Source organism: Diabrotica virgifera, chromosome 1 (assembly GCF_917563875.1).
Source record: "Diabrotica virgifera virgifera chromosome 1, PGI_DIABVI_V3a".
Taxonomy (NCBI): Eukaryota; Metazoa; Arthropoda; class Insecta; order Coleoptera; family Chrysomelidae; genus Diabrotica; species Diabrotica virgifera.
Genome location: NC_065443.1, coordinates 89,522,380 through 89,544,605, shown reverse-complemented (window position 1 = coordinate 89,544,605; position 22,226 = coordinate 89,522,380). Strand labels below are relative to the sequence as shown.

Here is a 22,226-nt window from a genome sequence, read left to right as displayed (position 1 = left end):
ACGTTTCTTGAATTCGATTCGGTAGAGCTTCAGGAAAATTCGTGACCATTTGGCATGAGGGTCAAATGAAAATTGCATTGTTTTAGGCGGAAAATGCATTTTTCAAAGTGCATCTCAAAGTTTTCAAAAATAAAAATTCACAACTCGGAAAATAATCATGGTAATGGGTTCAATTTTCATACTCGGGGGTTGTTGAGGTCGCTGAACAAGAATATCGGATCGGCGAAACTGTAAGATGTGCCTGGTGTCCGGTATCTAAGTCGTCTCCTGGAGTGTTATAGACATTCACTATGAAAATTTTATAACGAATCTCCATAAAAGTTTAGAAGATGACGTAGATACCGGGCACCAGGAACCTCGTACAGCATCCTCCATGCAATATTCCCGTCCAACGATCTCAAAGCGATCTCAAAACACCCGAGATATACCTAAAATTTCTACTATTTTCATAATGAATTTACCATCCAGGAGACGATGTAGATATCTGGCTCCATGTACCTGGTAGCATCGTTAGCATCGTCGATGCAATGTTCGTGTTCAGCTACCTCAAAAACCCCGAGATAATAAATTTTAACTATTTTCGGAAAATTCCTATAAATGAAAATAACAAGAGATGGAACTCTCGAAATGGAACTGATGAACGGAAGAAAAACTATATCAATGTTAAATGGTATCTAATGGGATAGAACAATAAAGAGTGAGAACAAAATGCGAATTTAAAATACAGTAAACTCTCTCTTAACGGATACCTCTCTTAGCCGGACACCTCCTCTATACGGACAATTTTTAAAACAAAAATTATTCGGCCATATATGAACCTGTACTTTTTAACTCCCTTCGACGGACACTCTCAACAACGGACGCGGACAGTAAATGAAAAAAAAATTAACATTTTGTCCAAATATTTTACAATATAAAACTATATGTATATAATACATTTATTATTTTAAATCAATACAGATGTCCACGGCCTGATATTTGATACTGTTCACATTATCAACACTAGATAAGTAATAAAAATTTAATGTTTTTTTGGTTAATGAAAGAAATGCGACACCAAGAAATTGTTAATTGAGGCACTCAGAGCAACAGTGGCCTAACCCAAAAACGAAGTTTAGAGATAAATGCAATCTTTGGCATTCGTATTTACATTGTGCTTATGGGATGGCGCTACAAATTATATAGCGCCATTCAGCCAAATATAGCAATAGGTTGTGTAGACCCTTGTTAATCCGAAGATTTAATGTTGCTCCTTTTTTTGATATATTAATCTAAAAATGCTCAATTTGTGGGTTAGGCCACTGTTGCTCTGAGCGCCTCAATTGTGTTTTGACTGGATCAAGGATTTAATAATTTTAACCGGAATGTCTGATAAAGCATATCTAATACACGTCGTTGTATTTTTATGTGTTTTCATAGAAAATTTATTTTCGGACAATAAATTTTATATCTAGTTTTAGATTTTTTTAAGTTTGAAAGAAAAAGTCGATGTGGTTAATTATGGAGAGGCATAAGTGTTAGACAGTTAGCTGAAAAATTTGGAATTGGAAAACCTCAAACCAGTGAAATTTTGAAACATAAAAGTGATTGAATCAATCAGTTTTCTGAGAACGGAAACCTGGAAGCAAAATAAACCGATGCTACTGCATTAGACCTATAAATAAATGTTTTCGATTGGTTGCGTGAAGTGTGGTCTAAAAATATTTCTGTTTCTGGTAAAATTATTCAAGAAGAGGCATTAGAATTTGCAAGGAAACTGAGCGTTGATATGAAAGCTTCTGGTGGATGGCTCGAGAAATTTTGTAAGCGACACAATATTTCCTTCAAATCTGTATGTGGCGAAGCAGCTGCTGCAGATTTATTAGTAGTTTTTAACTGGAAGGAAAAACTGCTCATTTTTATGACAGTATAGGTAGGTACTCTTCGCGAGACATTATTAACGCAGATGAGACGGGATTATATTTTAGAGTTTAGAGCATTACCCAAGAAAACTTATACCCTGAAAGTAGAAAGGTGCATTGATATATTTCGATAGAAGAATGCAGAGAGAAAATCGAAAAGTTCAATAATCAATGTTCATAGACAATGCTGCGTGGTCATCCACAGATAACTTATTTAAAAAAAATTAAGTTAAGTTTTTTCTCTTCAACGGACACCTCCTTTAAACGGACACTTTATGCGGAACGACTACTGTCCGTTCAAGGGAGAGTTCACTGTACTATAGTATTTAACAAAACGAACAGAAAAGACACTAAGAGCTACAGAGATGGACCATTGAAACTAGTAGCAGTAAAATCAGGATGATACAGGATCAGAAATACAAAAATCGGACAAATTGTGGAGGCAATACATGACATAACATGAGCAATACGAACCAAACGAATAATATGGTAAGAGCTAGAATAGAATAGAAATATGCTTTATTGTCACTGAAAATTATACAATTTTATGGACAAAGCTTAACATAGAGTCACGAAAAAGATATACATAACAATAACAAATACAATTTTATAAAATTAGATAAATCGTCAATAAAAAAAATATAAACAAGTTAAAAAAGTGAAGTAAAAAAACAAAAACCAATATATTGCAAAATTACTATAAATTGCAAAATTGAACATACAACATAATATAATAAAACACAAACAAAGGAACTAATAAGTTTAAGCTGCTGTATGTGACACCCAAATATAGATAAATACACTTTAGTTACTTGTACATTACTGTGATTTCTTAGTTAGTCATTAAGAAACTCTTCTACTGAATAATATGGTCTTTTAGATAAATGAGCTTTTGTCATTTTACGGAACTTGAGAAAGGATGTTGCAGATTTGAGTTGTAAAGGGAGATGGTTGTATAGTTTTTTTGCGGAATATAGTATAGATTTTTTTACTAACTCAGAAGGCGGGATCGGTAAATAGACATCAAAAGTTGAATTTCTGGTGGAGTAGTCATGATGAGGCCTTGCTGGAAAGACATGCATGTGTTTACGAATTAAGCAAACAGTTTCTAAAATATACAAAGATGGAAGGGTTAAAATTTCGTGATCTTTAAAGTAACTTCTGCAATGGGTTGTTCTTCTGAGGCCAAACAGATATCTTATTGCTCTTTTTTGTAATTTGAAAATAACATCAAATTGGGCAGCTGTACTAGACCCCCAAAAAGGAAGACCATATCGAAGATGAGACTCGAATAAAGAAAAATATGTTATTTTAGAAGATACTAAATTGAGTTCCTTCGAAACAGATCTTATGGCATAGCAGGCTGAGGCGAGTTTCTTACTTAACAAATCGATATGAAGGGACCATTGAGGTTGCTGTCTAAAAGAATACCAAGAAATTTTACAGAATCATCGGTAGTGATCTGGCTGCTATTCACAAGCAGGGGTTGAAGAGCACCTTTATATGATAATGCTACCGTTTTATCCACGTTAAAGGAGAGTAAATTAGAGTCAGACCAGGTATTTATCGTAAGAAGATCAGAAGTTATAGTTGCATGAAGAGTTGTAATAGTTGAGTTACTCCAAGTGATACTGGTATCATCAGCAAAAAGAAAAATTTTTCCATCGATTTTTAAATTACTGATGTCATTTATAAAGATAAGGAAAAGTAGAGGACCCAGTACTGAACCTTATGGTACTCTACATACAATGTTTTTGAGACTAGAGTCAGTATCATCTCTAACCAGTTGTTTCCTATTATCTAAGTAAGATTTGAACCAATTCAAAGAAATACCTCGAATTCCATAGAAATTAAGTTTTTTAATCAAAATGTTGTGATTTACACAATCAAAAGCTTTGGAATAGTCACAGAAAACAGTGGCAGTATAAAGATTATTGTTTAGTGCTTGGTAAACCTCGTGAAGTACAGAAAACATGGCATCAGTTGTACATTTATTAGTTAAGAAGCCGAACTGATTTTGTAATAAAATATTGTTATCAAAGAGAAAGGACATAAGTCGGGTTTTTATGAGCCTCTCAATAATTTTGGAGAATACCGGTAGTAGGGCAATAGGTCTATAGTTGCAGGCATTAGATTTTTCGCCACCTTTATGATGAGGAATAATAATGGCTGTCTTTAGGCACACTGGAAATTTACCGTTTTCAAAGGAATCATTAATTAGTGACACATTATCTGTGAGATTTGAGAAGATTTTTATGGATAGTCCATCAGTACTACAAGATGATTTACTTTTGATACTATTGATCGTTTGGATCAATTCAGATTTATAGATTGGTCTTATAAAGAATGAATTCGAGACAATTTCTGAATTAGGGAGATAGGAAATGGGATCTTGTTGAGACTGAATAGTTGGTGTTATATTTTTACTCACGTTAATGAAGTATTCGTTTAGATTTTCAGGGTTTGGAAGGGCAAATGTTTGAGCTGCGTGGGTTTTATTTCGAAGATCGTTTATTATGGACCAAGTTTCTTTTGCAACACTTTTGGAGATTCCCAGACGATTTTGATAGTTGGCTTTTTAGCTGATTTGATGAGTTTTAGGTATGTGACTCTGTAATTGGTGATATATTGAGTGACAGAGACGTTGGTAGTAAATTTCTTGATATAAAGTAGTGAACGCATATTTTTTGCTGATATGCGGATACTTTTGGTAGTCCAGGGTTTGCGACGTTTTGGCTTAATCGTAATTAAAGGAAATGGCTTATTGAAGATACAGACAAGCTTCTCCAAAAAATCACTGAAATTATAGTCCACGTCCGTAGAAGGAAAATGCCAGTCAGAAGTTAAACATAAATTTTGGAATTTATGAAAATTCCGAGCGGAAAAAATCCTACCTAAACGTCGGGTTTTCGAGGAGGGTTTGCTGAAGATGTTAAATTTCGTATATACTGCTTCATGATCCGATAGTTCCGCATTAATAACTGTAGAGCAGACATCAAGGGGTGAGAAATCGGAGACAATATAATCAATTATGGTAGATGTAGTTTTTGTAATCCTTTTAGGAGAATTAACGTGCATTGAGAGACCATATGATTCAAATATGTTGACCAAGAACATTTGGGTAGCACAAGCAGAAGCATAATTTATGTTGAAGTCTCCGCATACAATTTTTCTGCTTTTGTGAGGCAAGTCATCTAACAAATTTAGCTCTGAGGAGATGCTACGTATTTTCGATACTGCAATATGCACTTGTATGTACTGCACGGTACACGGGAACAAATTCTGAATCTGAGACAACTCATTGAAAAGTTTAAAGAATTTCAGGTACATATTTATGATTAAATGCTTCGTTGACTACCAAAAGGCAATTGATTGTGTAAGCTGGATAAATCTGTGGTCCATTTTAATAGAAATGGGCACACCAATGCACCTGGTGACACTTATTAAAAATCTGTACCAGTCCAATATAGCAACAGTACGACTAGACCAGATTTTCTCAAACCAATTCAACGCCGAGACAGGTGTTAGACAAGGATGCGTGTTGTTACTTGAATTATTTAACATTTATGGTGAACATAATCATGAGAATGGCTTTAGAAGGATGGGCCGGTGGACTAACAGTAGCTGGCAGGAAAATCTCCAATTTAAGATTTGCTGATGATACTACACTTATAGCAGCAAATGAGCAAGAAATGTTTGATCTCCTGCGAAGGGTTGAGTACGAGAGCAATAAAGTTTGTCAGAAAATCAATTAAGCTAAGATAAAAATAATGGTGGTCGACAGATCCGACACTATTCAGCTGACTAATATGTTACAGGAATACCAGATAGTAAACACCTTTGTATATCTCTGGTCTAGTATAACTCAAGACTTAACTGTGAAGCAGAAGTTCGGAGACGTATTGGTATGGCAAAAATGCGATGAGTCGCCTAACTAAAGTTTGAAAAGACATATTTTTCTCTCAAAATATCAAGATGAGACTGGTGAATGCCTTTGTATTCTCAATATTTCTTTACGGGGCAGAGACTTGTAGTCCAGAAAGCCACTCATCCGCTAGGAAAAATATTCCGATTCGGATTTTTTGCAGAATCTTACTCAAAAAGGACCCCTTTTAACAAATTTGCATGTTGCCACGACCAAAAGTTGATCAAATATTTTTTAAAGTTTTTTTTCCTAAAATTATTTTTTTGCGTGGAACAAAGTTTTTTTAGGTTTTTGGATCATTCCAAACAGAAAAGGTTTTTGGTGACATTTCTCTAAAATTGATAGTTTTTGACATATAAGCGATTAAAAATTGAAAAATTGCGAAATTGGCCATTTTAACCCTCAAAAACTATGTGAAAAACTGAAAATTTGAATGTTACCAAGATAGGTAGATATTCTTTAAACATCGATTAATGAAATCCCGAATAGTGTTTTGCAAAACAATATTCAAAACTACTTTGTTTTTTAATTGCTAATCAAGCGTGTGCGACACTATTTTATACCGACAGTATGGTACAAATGAAAGGAATAAATTCGTTATTTCGTAAACCAGCGATTTGAAGGAAAAATCCCGAAACAGGTCGATTTTTATTTTTAAGTTTTGATATTGTAGCATAATATATGGTATACTAGTGAAATCATCCGTCTGGGCGTGATGACGTAATCGATGATTTTTTTAAATGAGAATAGGGGTCGTGTGCTAGCTCATTTTAAAGGTTCTTCAATTCTTTATTCAGTAGTATAAACATTTACATCATTATTTATACAGGGTGTACAAATTTTTGTTTTAAATTAAATTATTTGACAAAAAACGACGTAGAAGGACACCGTGTTTAAATAATTATGTAAATGTTTATATTACTAAATAGAGAATTAAAGAACCTTTCAAATGAGCTAGCACACGACCCCTATTCTTATTTAAAAAAATCATCGATTACGTCATCACTCCCAGATGGATGACATCACTAGTATACCATATATGCCACAATATCAAAACTTACAAATAAAAATCGACCTGTTTCGGGATTTTTTCTTTAATATCGCCGGTTTACGAAATAACGAATTTATTCCTTTCATTTGCACCATACTGTCGGTATAAAATAGTGTCGCCTAGCTTGATTAGCAATTAAAAAACAAAGCAGTTTTTAATATTGTATTGCAAAAAACTATTCCGGATTTCATCAATCGATGTTTAGAGAATATCTACCTACCTTGGCAACATTCAAATTTTCAGTTTTTCACATAGTTTTTGAGGGTTAAAAATGGCCGATTTCGCAATTTTTCAATTTTTAATCGCTTATAATAGGTATGTCAAAAACTATCAACTTTAGAGAAATGTCACTAAAGACCTTTTCTGTTTGGAATGATCCAAAAAAACCTAAAAAAACTTTGTTCCATGCAAAAAAAAAAATAATTTTAGGAAAAAAAAACAAAAAAAAAACGTTTAAAAAGTTTTGACCCACTTTTGGTCCTGGCAACATGCAACTTTGTTAAAAGGGGTCCTTTTTGAATAAGACTGTGCAAAAAATCCGAATCGGAATATTTTTCCTAGCGGATGCGCCGTAGCTTTCTGGACTATTGGACTGTTCGCGCAAGCGAGCGCCAAAAAATTGATGCCTTTGAAATGTGGTGAGAAGAATGCTGCGCATACCTTGGACAGCTCACCGGACAAACGTTTTCATTCTAAACCAACTTCAGATTAAAGAAAGGCTGTCCACAATATGTCTGCAACGAATTTTGGAATTCTTCGTTCACGTGGTTCGCAGAAGTGACGATAGTTTGGAGAGATTAATTGTTTCTGGAGACGTTCCGGGGAGACGATCACCAAGTAGATGGTCCAACCAAATTAAGAATTCAGCTGGAAACTCATTCTGCGAAGCTCTTAGAGCATCTGAAGATAGAGATCAATGGAAAAAGAATTGTTAGGAATATTGGAAAAAATCACGATCCTCAGTAATGTCGAAACGACAGAGAGAGAGAGAGAGAGAGAGAGAGAGAGAGAGAGAGAGAGAGAGAGAGAGAGAGAGAGAGAGAGAGAGAGAGAAAGAAAGAGAGAGAATATGCACTTGAAAGCTAAACTTTGAAGAAAAAATACATAAAAAAGCTACAGTCATTTGAAATATGGTGTTACAGAAGGATGCTTGGAATAGCACGGACACAGAAGAACACAAATACGGAAGTAATGCAAAAAATGAAATAATTATAAAGAAAAAATAAACACCATAAACATAATAAAGGTACAATATCTGGAAAACGTAGTGAGGGGAGAGCGATATTAAATACTAAAATTGATAATACATTAAAAGATAAGAGGAGGAGGAAGTGTAGGAAGGAGAGTGTCTTATTGAGGGATGAGAGTGATTGATTTGTTAGAGCAGTCGAAGATAGAGTAAAGATAGTAACGATAATATCGAATCCACGATTGGGAGATGGTACTTAAAAAGGAGAAGGTTATGTACAAAAAATGCCAAATAAGAAGAACCCCGAAAATATTGCTAGAATAGAATCAAAAAGGAAGGAAAAAACGAGGAAGGTCTCGAAAACGTGGGAGAATATGTGTTCATTAAAGTGTATATTATATTATACCCACTGCTTGGAGGTATTGGAGGTAACACCCATATCAATATTTCAATCAACGATAACACTGTCATCTGTCATTGAAAAGTCATTGTAGTTTATTTATGTTCTTTTAGATACATTAGCCAATTTACATACATATGTATATCCATATCCATATAAATGGATATACTTTTGTATATTCATTAGCCAATTATAATGAACTTGATCGAAAGCCTAACTGCCTAACCTAAAGTCTGAAAATACATTAATTAATTTTTACTTGTTAGTATACAATTATTTAACTTACGGCTTTCTATATTCTTCCTTCATCACAAACGAATTAAAACTACAACAAAATCCCTCCGTAGTCCTAATTTGTTGAAACAAATTCCCACATTTAACAGCCAGACCTTTCCATAAACATTGAACTAAAATACGGTCACAGCTACTTGTTAATCTCTGTAGAATTTCGTCCGCTCTTACGTTATTTTGGTCAAATATTTTTTGAAGCCTTCTCAACGTGTGCATTGTTGTTGCGTTCGGCATTTTGTATTGTATCAAATAGAACATGCTTCGTAGATCGTTAGCAAATTCCTCTATACTGCTGTTAGTACTACAAAAAGTATTAAGTAATAAATATAAGATATATGTATGAAAGAGAGGGTAAAAAAGAATGAGACTGATTACGGAAGTTACAGACTTACAAGCATGAAAGCTGTTAGCCGTTTTGGGTAGGTATTTTAGGCAGTCTGAAAAATTTTCAGGTATCTCTCCCATGATAGCCTAATACAAAAATGCCGGTCTGGCTGGGAAAAAATGAAGTGGTCTTTTTCCCCAAAAATCCCCCCCAAATTTAAAAAAGGGTAAATATTGTTATTACATAAAATATCTTTGAGGTGACCTTAAAGAAAATTTAAATATTCAAATATAAAAAAACAAGCCAGGCGATTTTGCGGGCGATTTTAACTCTACAAGATTCTTGCATGGGCGACCCATGATTATTATCAGGGGGTGCATCTGAACTTCAGAGGGAATGCGTCTGAATCTATATATACCAGTAGATATAAAATATAACATGTAACCAATACACGTATCATGTATAGCCATGTACTTTCTTTCCGGACAGGGAGGTGTAATTGCTATTTTGACAGGGTGTTTTTTAATATTAAAAATAAATATTTTAAAAAAGACAGGTTTTCTTTTTTGGTGAGATTTTCTACCTGACAGGTGATTAAAAAATCTACGCATGCATGAGAATGAAAGGTGCTATATATACTAAGCTGCAGTGTGAGAAAAAGCGTATTTTCGATAGCTGTTTTCGTCCTCGTTCACAGAGATTCCATTCTCTAGCCATTTCGTTCACCGTGTTCTCAATTGAAGACAACCTATTTTATAATTTTTTGTATGTGTTTTTACCCTTGTAACACATTTTCCCCGATTATGGACATCCTATTCCGTCCAATGAGTACTTGTGCTGTCATCTAACAGCTTTTGAACAAAATATTTAATTTGTTGAAATATAGGTTTCTATAGTTAGGTACTTATGACTGACTGGTGTATATAGCGCCAATTCATTTAAGTTTCTTTCGTTATAAATATGAACAATTGGTATTGAATGTGTCTTATGGTGTTGAGAAAGAGTAAAATTTGTTAAAAAACTATTATTAATTTGCTTAAAATTAGCTACCGTGGATTTTCTGAAAAGTGTGTCCTCGTTTGTGGACATTGTGAGTCAACTTCAGATGAGACTATTAAGGTTCAAATCCAAGAATCAAATTCAACTGATATTAAGTTGGGATTAGATAGGCTCTCTTCAAACATCAATGAAATATCGAATCAAATGAGCAATCTTACCAAAAGTCTATCTACCATACCAACGAAAAAAGAGGTATTGAAGAAAAATACATGTTATGCCACCTCAAGTACCCAGACTGAAGAGCCTCAACATTTCGAAGCAAATGCAGAGCAAAAGTCAAAAATTACAGAAGATAAGTGTCACTTTGTAGTTATTAGTAACTTGAGCCCAATATACACCCCTATACAAGTGGTTCACTATATTAAAGAGAAGCTAGGTATCAAGGAATATATAAGATGTTATGCCCTCCTTAAAAATGCCGACACAACAACTGGTTCTTCATTCAAAATAGGTATAAAATCTAGAACATCTATTAACCTATTATTTAATAAGGGCATTTGGCCACCTGGTGTAAACATTAAATGGTCTATCGAATCTTCATATTCCGAACCAACGCTTGCATCTGAGTCACATAAGAATCCGAAGAATATCAGAAGTCCTATTAGCCTGGAAAATTCAAATAGCAGTTTATGCAACAACAAAGATGAAGTTCAGAGCACAAACATAAAAACAGACAAACAGGCCATCGAAATTTGCAAAACTAAGAATCCGTTCCATACCCATATTAATTTCATTAAGAAAGATACTTTAGAACCATCGACTAATCTGGATCCATTGACCCCACCAAGACTTAGATTAACCAATAACTCTAATAGTCGATATCTTTTAGCCAGATTAAGGGAACCGGATATCTTAAAGGCCATTAAACTTCATCTTGCTTATTTACACGACCAACCTGCATCAGTATTTTATGATGGGTATACCAACACAAGTGTTAAATTGTTTCTGGCTTCCGAAGGACTTCCTACAAAGAGTGAAGATCTACGAAAAATTCTTCTAGATTTTAATGATGCTTATGGAATTGGTGCAGATGAGGTAGACGCTGATCTTGCTGCTTTTAGGTCTTTTCTAACTTCGGAAAGAATTATTCACCTACAAAAATCAAGGGAATGCCACCGAAACTACTATTCCGCTGCCTCTCCAAGACGAAATTTTTAAACATCACGACGTGTTCTGAGGGACTAGAACCATCAAATTATTTTAGTGATAACAACTTTAGCATGGTTCTGGTTAATATTCGTTCTATAAGATATAAAACTGATGAATTATTTCTGTTTCTAGAGGAATTAGGGTTTCCACCGATAGTTGCGGTTACTGAGCACTGGCTTGAAGTCAACGAGCCTTTTTTTGTAAAAAAATATTCCACTATTGCTAGGTATGACCGTCCAAGTTCAGCTCATGGTCGCACCCTAATTCTTTCTACAAATAATGATTTTTCTCTAGTAACAAAATATGACTTTCTATTAAGTGAAGCATTCTTTGAGTTTTCCTTAGTTTAGAGTAAGAACCTTAATCTTTATATTATTTGCATTTATAGATCACCTGACTCTTCCGTGGAACTATTTTTTCAGAACCTGCTTAATTTGTTAGATGACCTGCCACATAAAAGCAGAAAAATTTTATGCGGGGACTTCAACATTAATTATGCTGCTGCTTGTGCTACACAAATATCCCTGGTCAACATATTTGAATCATATGGTCTATCAATGCACATTGATTCTCCTACAAGGATTTCAAAGACTTCATCTACCATAATTGATTATATTGTCTCAGATTTCTCACCTCTTAATGTCTGCGCTACAACTGTTAATGCGGGACTATCTGATCATGAAGCGGTTTATACGAAGTTTAACATCTTTAGCAAGTCCTCCTCGAAAACTCGACATTTAGGCAGGATTTTTTCCGGTCGGAACTTTCGTAAATTCCAAAATTTATGCTTAACCTCTGAGTGGCACTTTCCTTCCTTGGACGTCGATCATAATTTCAGTGATTTTTTGAATAAGCTGGTCTGTATCTTCAATACAGCATTTCCTTTAATCACAATTAAGCAAAAACATCGCAAACCCTGGACTACCAAAGGTGTCCGCATATCAGCCAAAAACATGCGTTCACTACTGTATATCAAGAAATTTACTACCAACGTCTCTGTTATTGAATATATCACCAAGTACAGGGCAATCTATTTAAAACTTATAAAATCGGCTAAAAAATTGTATTATCAAAATCGTCTCAGAAGCTCCAAAAGTGTTGCAAAAGAAACTTGGTCCATAATAAACGATCTTCGAAGTAAAACTCACACAGCTCAAACATTTTCCCTTCCAGACCCAGAAAATCTAAATGAATACTTTGTTAATGTGAGTAAAAATATAACATCAACTATTGTGTCACAACAAGATCCCATTTCCTATCTCCCTAATTCAAGAAAGGTTTCGAATTCATTCTTTATAAGACCGATTGGTAAATCTGAACTGATCCAAACAATCAAGTGTATCAAAAGCAAATCTTCCTGTAGTACCGATGGACTATCCATAAAAATGTTCTCAAATCTCCCAGACAATGTGTTGGGAGTCCTCATCTCTCTAATAAATGATTCTTTTGAGAAAGGTAAATTTCCAGAGTGCCTAAAGACGGCCATCATTATTCCTCTTCATAAGGGTGGTGAAAAATCTATTGCCTGCAATTATAGACCTATTGCATTACTACCGGTACTCTCCAAAATTATTGAAAGACTCATAAAAGCCCGACTTATGTCCTTTCTCGTTGATAGCAAGATTTTATCACAAAATCAGTTCGGCTTTTTAAATAATAAATGTACCACCGATGCCATGTTTTCTGTACTACATGAGGTTTATCAAGCATTAAACAATAATCTCCACACTTCCACTGTTTTTTGTGATTATGCCAAAGCTTTTGATTGTGTAAATCACGACATTTTGATAAAAAAACTAGATTTCTATGGAATTCGAGGTATTTCTTTGAACTGGTTTCAATCTTACTTGAAAAATAGGAAACAACTGGTTAGAGCAAATGATACAGACTCTAGTCTAAGAAATGTTGTATGTAGGGTACCACAAGGTTCAGTATTGGGTCCTTTACTTTTCCTTATCTTTATTAATGACATCACTAGTTTAAAAATCGATGGAAAAGTTTTTCTTTTTGCTGACGATACCAGTATCACTTGGAGCAACTCAAATTTCGCAACTCTTCATGCTACTATAACTTCTGATCTACTCACAATAAAATCCTGGTCAGATTCTAATTTACTCTCTTTTAACGTAGATAAAACAGTCGCATTACCCTATAAATGAACTCTTCAACCCTTACCTCTTCATAACAGCCAGATCAGTATCGTTGATTCTGTAAAGTTTCTTGGTATTTTTTTAGATAGCAACCTTAAATGGTCCCTTCATATCGATGTGTTAAGCAAGAAACTATCCTCAGCAGAAATGGATTTAGCCTCTTCCAAAATAACATACTTTTCATTGTTCGAGTCCCATCTTCGATACGGTCTGTCTTTTTGGGGTTTTGGTACAGCTGCCCAATCCGATGTTATTTTTAAATTGCAAAAAAGAGCAATCAGATATCTGTTTGGGCTCAAAAGAACAAAACATTGCAGAAGCTACTTTAAAGATCACAGAATTCTAACATTACCTTCTTTATATATTTTAGAAACTGTTTGCTTAATTCGTAAACATCTACATGTCTTTCCAGAAAGACCTAGACATGACTATTCCACCAGAAATTCTACTTTTGACATCTATTTACCGATCCCGTCCAGTGAGTTAGTAAAGAAATCTATCTATACAACCATCTCCCTCTACAACTTAAATCTGCAACATCTTTCCCCAAGTTCCGTAAAATGACAAAAGCCTATTTATCTGAAAGACCATATTATTCAATAGCAGAGTTTCTTAACCAATAACTAAGAAATTACAGTATTCTTATGTATAAGTAGAATCTTAATCTATATTTGAGTGTCATATGCAGCAGCATAACTTATTAAATCACTTATTAAATTTCTTAAGGTAGATTACGCAATTTGCATTTTTTTTTTAAATTTTGCAATAGATTGTTACTGATTTTTATTTGACTTTATTATGTTTTATTTATATTGACGATTTGTATAATTTTAGTAAATTGTATTTGTTATTGTTTTTATTTATGATTCTTGTAAGCTTTGTCTATAAAATTGTTAAATTTTTATAAAAATACTTATGGTAAACTCGAAATGGTAAATTCATTTCAATTATAACAACGAACATTTTTGTTTCGTTAATACAATTAATTTTTAAACTTTTTTACCATACAATTAAAACAATTTTAAGAAATTAATTCGTCCAATACTAACTACATACATACATTTTATTAATTATTCTATAAATAACGAAGTTAATTATCCATAAAGCTAACATTATTAGATATATAATATTTTTAAGATATTTTAAACTTACTTATGTACTTATAAGTATGTGTTAAGAATATACTCAAATATATTTTTAAAGAATATTCGATAAAGGTATATTCTAAGAATAAACTTTTACGAATATTCTGAGATACTACGTACACGAATGTGCTCAGTATATTCGGTACGAGAATATTCCTTGAAGTATATGCAAAGAACATGAAATTTAGAATGTTTTTTAAGGTACATGCTATGCATGTACTACGCATATACTAAAAAGAATATACTCCGATGAGTGTTGGTAGTATATATGTTTTGAACATGATGCGAACATCATTGGGCGCGTTCACCAGATGCAAACGTTGGCAATCAGTTTGCGCTTTATGGTTCTGAACGACTTGTTAACGTCAAACATGTTTGGAAAGCGGTCGCCATTTTTGCAAACATAAGATATTTAAGTTGAACTTTGCAAACGTATTGATTATTGAAAAAATATGGCGGGAATTTAAATTGTATATATTGTAGAATATATTGATAAGGGTTTTATATATAAAATTAAGGCTACTGAAGACATTCTGCTACGTTATTATCTATTAAATCAATTTTCTTTTTTCCTTTAAAAAAAAAATAAATTCAAAAACGTATTTATTGAGAAAATTTATTTTAGTTTACATTCAAACCAAGCAAGCAAAATGTCAAATTTTAACCTAAACAACCAACCGTTCAGCTCGCTGTCAACAAGTTTAGAATCAAAGCGCAAACATTTGTGAATGTGTTTGCATCTGGTGAACGCAGTCATTGTTATGTGAGAAGGGTGATTCATTTAGAGGTACTTTTTTAAAAAAGAAAAAACAATAAAAAATGAATTTTATTTGAATTTTTTTACTGTCATAAAAAATAACGTCCATTCTGAAGGTCTAATTCTCGACGACGAGTTCGAGCTTTTCGATTGGTATTTGACCAGTGACTCGAACAATACTGACCTCCAATGCCTCAATCGTAGCCGGTTTATTTATGTAGACTTTGAACTTAAGGTAGCTTCAGAGGAAAACGACTAGACGTGTGATTTCACAGAATATAGGCGGCCAAGTCACTGATCCGAAGCGTGAATTAAATTGCTCAACGAACCGTTTTCTCAGTAAAGTCATGATTTCACGGGATGTATGGTGGTTGGCGCCATATCTTTGGAACCAAATATCACTTAAACTACGAGCTTCAATTTCTGGTACCAAATAGTCCGTTATTATGGCGCGATAATGGTCTCCATTCACACTAACATTCTGGTCGGTCCAAGAAATGGACCGACGATGACACCGGCCCATAAACCACACCAAATAGTGTTTTATTATGAATGTATTGGCAACTCTTGAACCTCATTGGGTTGCTCATTAAACCAAATACGGGCATTTCCTTTATTCACGTCCTCATTAAGCCAAAAACGGATCTCATCGGAAAACATTTTTTTTTGCTCTAAGCGCACGAACATCTATTGTCGTAATACAGCTATTAAATAATTTCTAGATGTTGTGCCGAGTTAAGATTTTCTAGGATGAAATGTCAAATAATACTGAATAAAAACGCAATGTCAGACGATACGATGCATGCACGATCTCCCATCAAATCCCCACCGAAAAAAGTACCTCTAAATGAATCACCCTTAACAATATAAATTAAGTTAATTCTGTGTCCGAATCTTGTGCATCTTCTTCAAACTCTTTATCTGAGCTGAAATACCCATTTTCTTCTTCTTCTTCATCGGACTCCCTTCAAGACTCGGATTTCTCTATATGATCTATAAATAATAGTTGTAAATTTTTGTTGAATTTATTCAATCTTCTTCTTTAAAATTTTCAACCAAGGTATACGTCGTCTTCCCATTTCTCTTTTTCTTCCACTTTTCCTTGTATAACTAATCGCATCATTTTGATGCGATTTTCAATTTTAATTTCTCAATACTGTTTGTTTGTACGAAGTTGAAGTAAAGTTGAAGGGGTGGTCGTAAATCACTTCGCACTTAAGTAAATATTTTTGAATTTAAACGTTTATTGAGTATAACTACATATGTAACAGGATTAAAAATAAAAGGGCTATATGTGTGTTGCTTCTCTGAATGCTTTGACTCGAATGGGGTTCTGGAATCTACCTTTGGTGAACTTCAACCTTCAGTCCCCTCTGCTTGAGAGCGCGGGGTAGTAAAAAATGAACCATATATGTATTAATATTAGCCGCATTGGCGTACTGGTTCGTATTGTCAGATATTAATGTGCGTAAACAAATACGTTATCAAAGTAGCTCATTTTTCTTTCCTTCATAGTGTTGAGTATTTCTTTTTCTTCTCCATCTTTCTTAATATTTCCGTGTTTGTTACGTGTTGTGTCCACGAAACTTTTTACATTCTTCGCTTACACTACATCTCAAAAATAGCTAGTCTTTTTTTAGTTGCATCCGTGTTTGTCCAGGCTTTGACTCCATACAGAAGGACAGATAATACGTAGCAACTCAATAATTTAATCATTGATTAATGTTTAATTAATTCAATAAACCCACACTCGTATAGCTATTTACAGGTCATATAGAAGCATCCGAGTCTCGAGGGTAGTCTGACAAAGAAGAAGAAGAAAATAAATATTTTAACTTAGATGAAGAGTTTGAAGAAGTACAATATTCGGACACAGAATTCATTTAATTTATATTTTTATATTTATATGTTTATAATAATAAATTTATCTTTTTCTATTATATTTTCAAAATTTATTTTAGATTATGTACCTATTATTTTTTTAAATTAAGATATCTGAGATATCTAAAATACATAATAGTTACTCTAAAAGTTGGAGACACAACAACATGGGTATCATCAGGTCACGTGATTTTGCTCGAGCGAATGGATTCGCTTGGAACGAGGACGCTATCGATATTAAGCTCTTTCTCACACTGCAGATTACCTTAGCGCTTTTAAATTCCATACACGCGTATTTTTGTTATCACGTAGCAGGTAGAAAATCTTACCAAAAAAAATCAGCCTTTTTTAGAATATTTATTGTTAATATTAAAAAATACCCTGTCAAAATACCAATTGCAGCCCCTCTCCGGAAAGAAAGTACGTAGGTTTTATACTGGTTAAGGGTATGTATAGATATAGATGCAATTCTAACAGCGCTCATCAAACAAAAACTTAATCAATTCACAGAGAAAAAAATTGGGGACTACCAGCAAGGATTCAGAGAAGGCAGATCCACTACAGATGCGATCCACATAGTTACATAAACAATCGAAAAATGCCACGAACACAACATAGAACTCCACATCCTCTTCGTAGACTTCAGACAAGCCTTTGACTGTATTGGAAGAAACAAATTATTTATTGAAATGAAAAATCAAGATATACCAGCAAAATTAATCAGATTAACAAAAATGACCATGGATGGAGCTCGAGCCAAAGTAACAACAGAAGAAGGTAGCACAAAATCAATTGCAATAGAAACAGGAGTGCGACAAGGCGACTCTCTGTCAACCACATTATTCAACATAGCACTAGAAGGAACAGTCAAGGCCAGCAAAATTAAAGGAACTATAGCCCACTCCTCAACACAAATAGTTGCATATGCAGATGATTTAGTTCTTATGGGAAGAGACAAGGAAAGATTAAAAGAAGCAGTAACAATCCTGGCAAAAGAAGCACGGAAAAGAGGTCTAGAAATTAACGAAGGAAAAACAAAATATCTACTCTGCTCTAGAAGAGAAGATAACAGGATGAGAGAAATCAAAATAGAAAACTACACTTTTGAAAGAGTCCAACAATTTAAATATTTGGGAGTAATAGTGAATGGCCAAAACAGGCAACAAAAAATACTAACAGGCAACAAAACATACTGGAGATATCATAGGCTTATGAAGGACAAGAACTTATCCAGAAATACAAAACTGAAAATATACAGAGTTGCAATCAGACCAGTAGTTACGTACGCAGCTGAGACAATGTGCCTCACTGAAAAAGATGAAGAAAAATTGAGAATATTCGAAAGGAAAATCCTCAGACACATTATGGGCCCGATAAGAATGGACAACGGAGAAATGAGAAGAAGAATGAACCATGAACTAAGAGACATAATGAAGGGAGAAGATATAGTTAGATTTATTAAATCACAGAGGCTGAGATGGCTGGGACACATAGAAAGAAGGAAAAAGGACCGACTGATTAAGAAGATCACCAAATGGAAACCGGCAACTGAAAGACCAAGAGGAAGACCCAGAGAGAGATGGGAGGACCAGGTCATGAGAGATATCAAAATTCTGGAAGTGAGAAACTGGAGGGAACTATTCACATATCGAAATGAGTGGAAGAAAATAGTAACGAAAGCCAAGTCATATAACAAACTTTGACAACATACAAGTGGAATGCGGAGTGATTCACCGCAATAAGCGAATCTGAGAGCTCTAAGTAAGAGCGGCAAACATTCCACCTGGAATGAAAAGCCCTGATGATGATGATGATGATGATATTTCAATATTTAAATTTACTTTAAGGTCACCTCAAAGTTATTTTTTGTAATAATAATTTTTACCCTTTTTTTACTTTGGGGGGGATTTTTTGGGGCAAATTACCACTACCCTCCAGCCAGACCGGAATTTTTGTATTAAACTATCCTGGAAGAGTTACCTGAAAAACTTTCAGATTGATATGCCTACCCAAACATGTTACAGCTCTCGGACCAGGGCGAGTTATAAATTAAAAACACTAGCAATACTTTTTCTAGTGTGAAACTTACCAAATACTATCAATAGTAATACCACTAGTGATTCAATTTTCGCGATAAGTCTGTCGATTTACTTCTAAACGAAACTGAGTTGCTTGAAAACACCACGAGTCCGTAGGACGAGTGGTGTTTTCTTTAAGCAACTCAGTTGAGTTTAGAAATAAAAGACAGACTTATAAGATAAATTAAATCACGAGTGGTATTTTATTAGACTATTTCACGATAGGTCAAAAATTCAGTAGAATGAGAGGAAGGAATTTAATAATAATACATTTGATCTAGGTAACCCAAATCTACCCATTTTTTGAATAATTCACAATTAGTCATAATCATGAAATATTTTGCAGTAGTGTTCCGTATGGTTTTAATAACACTCTCATTGTAATCACTACCATCAATTTTTCGCATGTTGAAGGCCCAGTCTTTTAGAATGAATGCTAGTCTTTCGTTGATATTTTCTGCATCTACACAGAACATCATAAATTGTCTCCATATATAAGATTTAGATTTTCTTGTGTTACTCGGTATATTTTCTTCAATGTTTTGGTTTATAACTTCGTTTGAAGTACCACCGAAACTACTCATTTTGACGTATACAGCTACAATAATTTTTTTGGCAAACGTCAAACTTTGCTTTGCGATCGGTATCCATGGTTACGTCGTTGAAAACACGAAGCTGATAGACCAATCAGAATTGAAAGACAGTTGGTGTTTTCGCGATAACACAAGCTGTCTTTGGTTTGTGATTGGTCAGATTATGTGAAAATTTTAAGATGAGTGAAATAGTCAATAGTAATACCACTAGTGATTCAATTTTCGCGATAAGTCTGTCGATTTACTTCTAAACGAAACTGAGTTGCTTGAAAACACCACGAGTCCGTAGGACGAGTGGTGTTTTCTTTAAGCAACTCAGTTGAGTTTAGAAATAAAAGAGAGACTTATAAGATAAATTAAATCACGAGTGGTATTTTATTAGACTATTTCAGGAACAAAGTGATAGGTCAAAAATTCAGTAGAATGAGAGGAAGGAATTAAATAATAATACATTTGATCTAGGTAACCCAAATCTACCCATTTTTTGAATAATTCACAATTAGTCATAATCATGAAATATTTATTATAACTATAAATAACTTGTTATAATTATTTTTTACCTATAACAATAAATAGTTGAAGGCCCAGTCTTTTAGAATGAATGCTAGTCTTTCGTTGTTATTTTCTGCATCTAATTTGTAGTTGCGATCCACACAGAACATCATAAATTGTCTCCATATATAAGATTTAGATTTTCTTGTGTTACTCGGTATATTTTCTTCAATGTTTTGGTTTATAACTTCGTTTGAAGTACCACCGAAACGACTCATTTTGACGTATACAGCTACAATAATTTTTTTGGCAAACGTCAAACTTTGCTTTGCGATCGGTATCCATGGTTTCGTCGTTGAAAACACGAAGCTGATAGACCAATCAGAATTGAAAGACAGTTGGTGTTTTCACTAGTAATACCACTAGAGGTCAAATTATTTCCGGAAATTTTTTTGAGATCATGAATATTTTGAAAATTTCCCGAGTCGCAGACGAGGGAAATTTTCTAAAAATATTCATGATCAAAAAAAAAATTTCCGGATATTAATTTGACTTCGCGTGGTATTCGGTAAGAAAATTCCACACCGAATTTGCAGTTGAAAATCCAAAGTTGCATGCACAGATTAATAGCGCGCCATAGCTTTGTCAGCAATTATTTAGGCTTTCAAATTCGTAATTTCTACTCATTGTAGTTGCATGGGAATACCATTTCAAGATAGAAAATAGTATATTCTTCAATTTTACATAAGTTTTGAGTAACTACAAGTGATAGAAAATTATTTTTTGGCGTTTTATTTTAAATTATGTAAACAAATAAAAACCAGTGTGTCACAAATGTTCTGTTATTGTAAACGTCAAAAAATTTCCACTATAATTCGCTGTTGGGTACCCCACGAGCAAAAAATTTCCGATAAAATACCTCCGTTGCCATGGTGATCTGTCAAAATAACGTATTTTGATTGGTTCAAAATTACAGGTGTGGAATTCTTCTTCTTCTTCCTTTATTGGGTTATATCCCTCGGGATAATTCGCCCAGCTTACTAAGTGTGGAATTTTCGCGATAACACAAGCTGTCTTTGGTTTGTGATTGGTCAGATTATGTGAAAATTTTAAGATGAGTGAAATAGTCAATACTATATCAATCAATGCAAAGTTACACGACGAGTTCAAATATCGACATCCAGTTCTACTTCCGTCCACGATGAGTGAAAACCTAGGACTTGCGGTGTCCAATTGCTTGTTTAATATAAACTTCATGTTCAAGAGTGTAAGTAATAGTTTAGTTAACAGTTTCACAATTATTGTGCATACATTAAATAATAATAAATACTTACAAGTTCCTGGCAATCCATAAAGCTCTTCTTTTTGTTATCTTGTTGTTGCTACATATGGTAATGGCAGGAAAATCGTAGTTGTAGATGGCGTAATGATTAGATTCTGTCAGTAGTAGTAACGGATCCTTCTCGTTGGTAAACCATGATTGCATAACCAAAGTCAGTGTTAGTATAAGTAAAGCAATACACATTACGAACCAAATTATTCTAGAAATAAATAAATTTGCTCATAAGGAACAGATGTTTTCTTAGATACTACTTAGATAGTACTTTTTCAAGTACAAAATCAGGAAAATCTCTACAGTTACAATGTAGTATTTTTTTTCTATACAGGGTGAGTCATGAGGAACTGTACATACTCCTACCTCGTATAGAGGCTCCTATGGGGAATAACAAATGACCATTAAAAAGTGTCTGTTCCCATTGTTTAATAATATACAGGGCGAGTTTAGCATTTTGACAGAAATTTGTATTCGTCATAATTTTTGAACGGTCAGATCGATGTG

At 33.9% G+C, this 22,226-nt stretch overlaps 1 protein-coding gene across 1 annotated transcript in view; it reads right to left on the bottom strand.

Moving 5' to 3' along the window:
* The window catches only part of LOC114325873 (pickpocket protein 28-like), a 50,190-nt gene extending 28,278 nt beyond the window's left edge, over positions 1-21,912 (bottom strand). Inside the window, exons 1-2 of the mRNA XM_050660344.1 lie at positions 21,721-21,912; positions 8,753-9,058 (exon numbers count right to left, since the gene is read on the bottom strand). Of these exons, the coding sequence (XP_050516301.1) occupies positions 8,753-9,058; positions 21,721-21,911 (497 nt within the window). The 5' untranslated portion in view covers position 21,912. The remainder of the gene's footprint in view (positions 1-8,752; positions 9,059-21,720) is intronic.
* Positions 21,913-22,226: the final 314 nt, after the last annotated feature.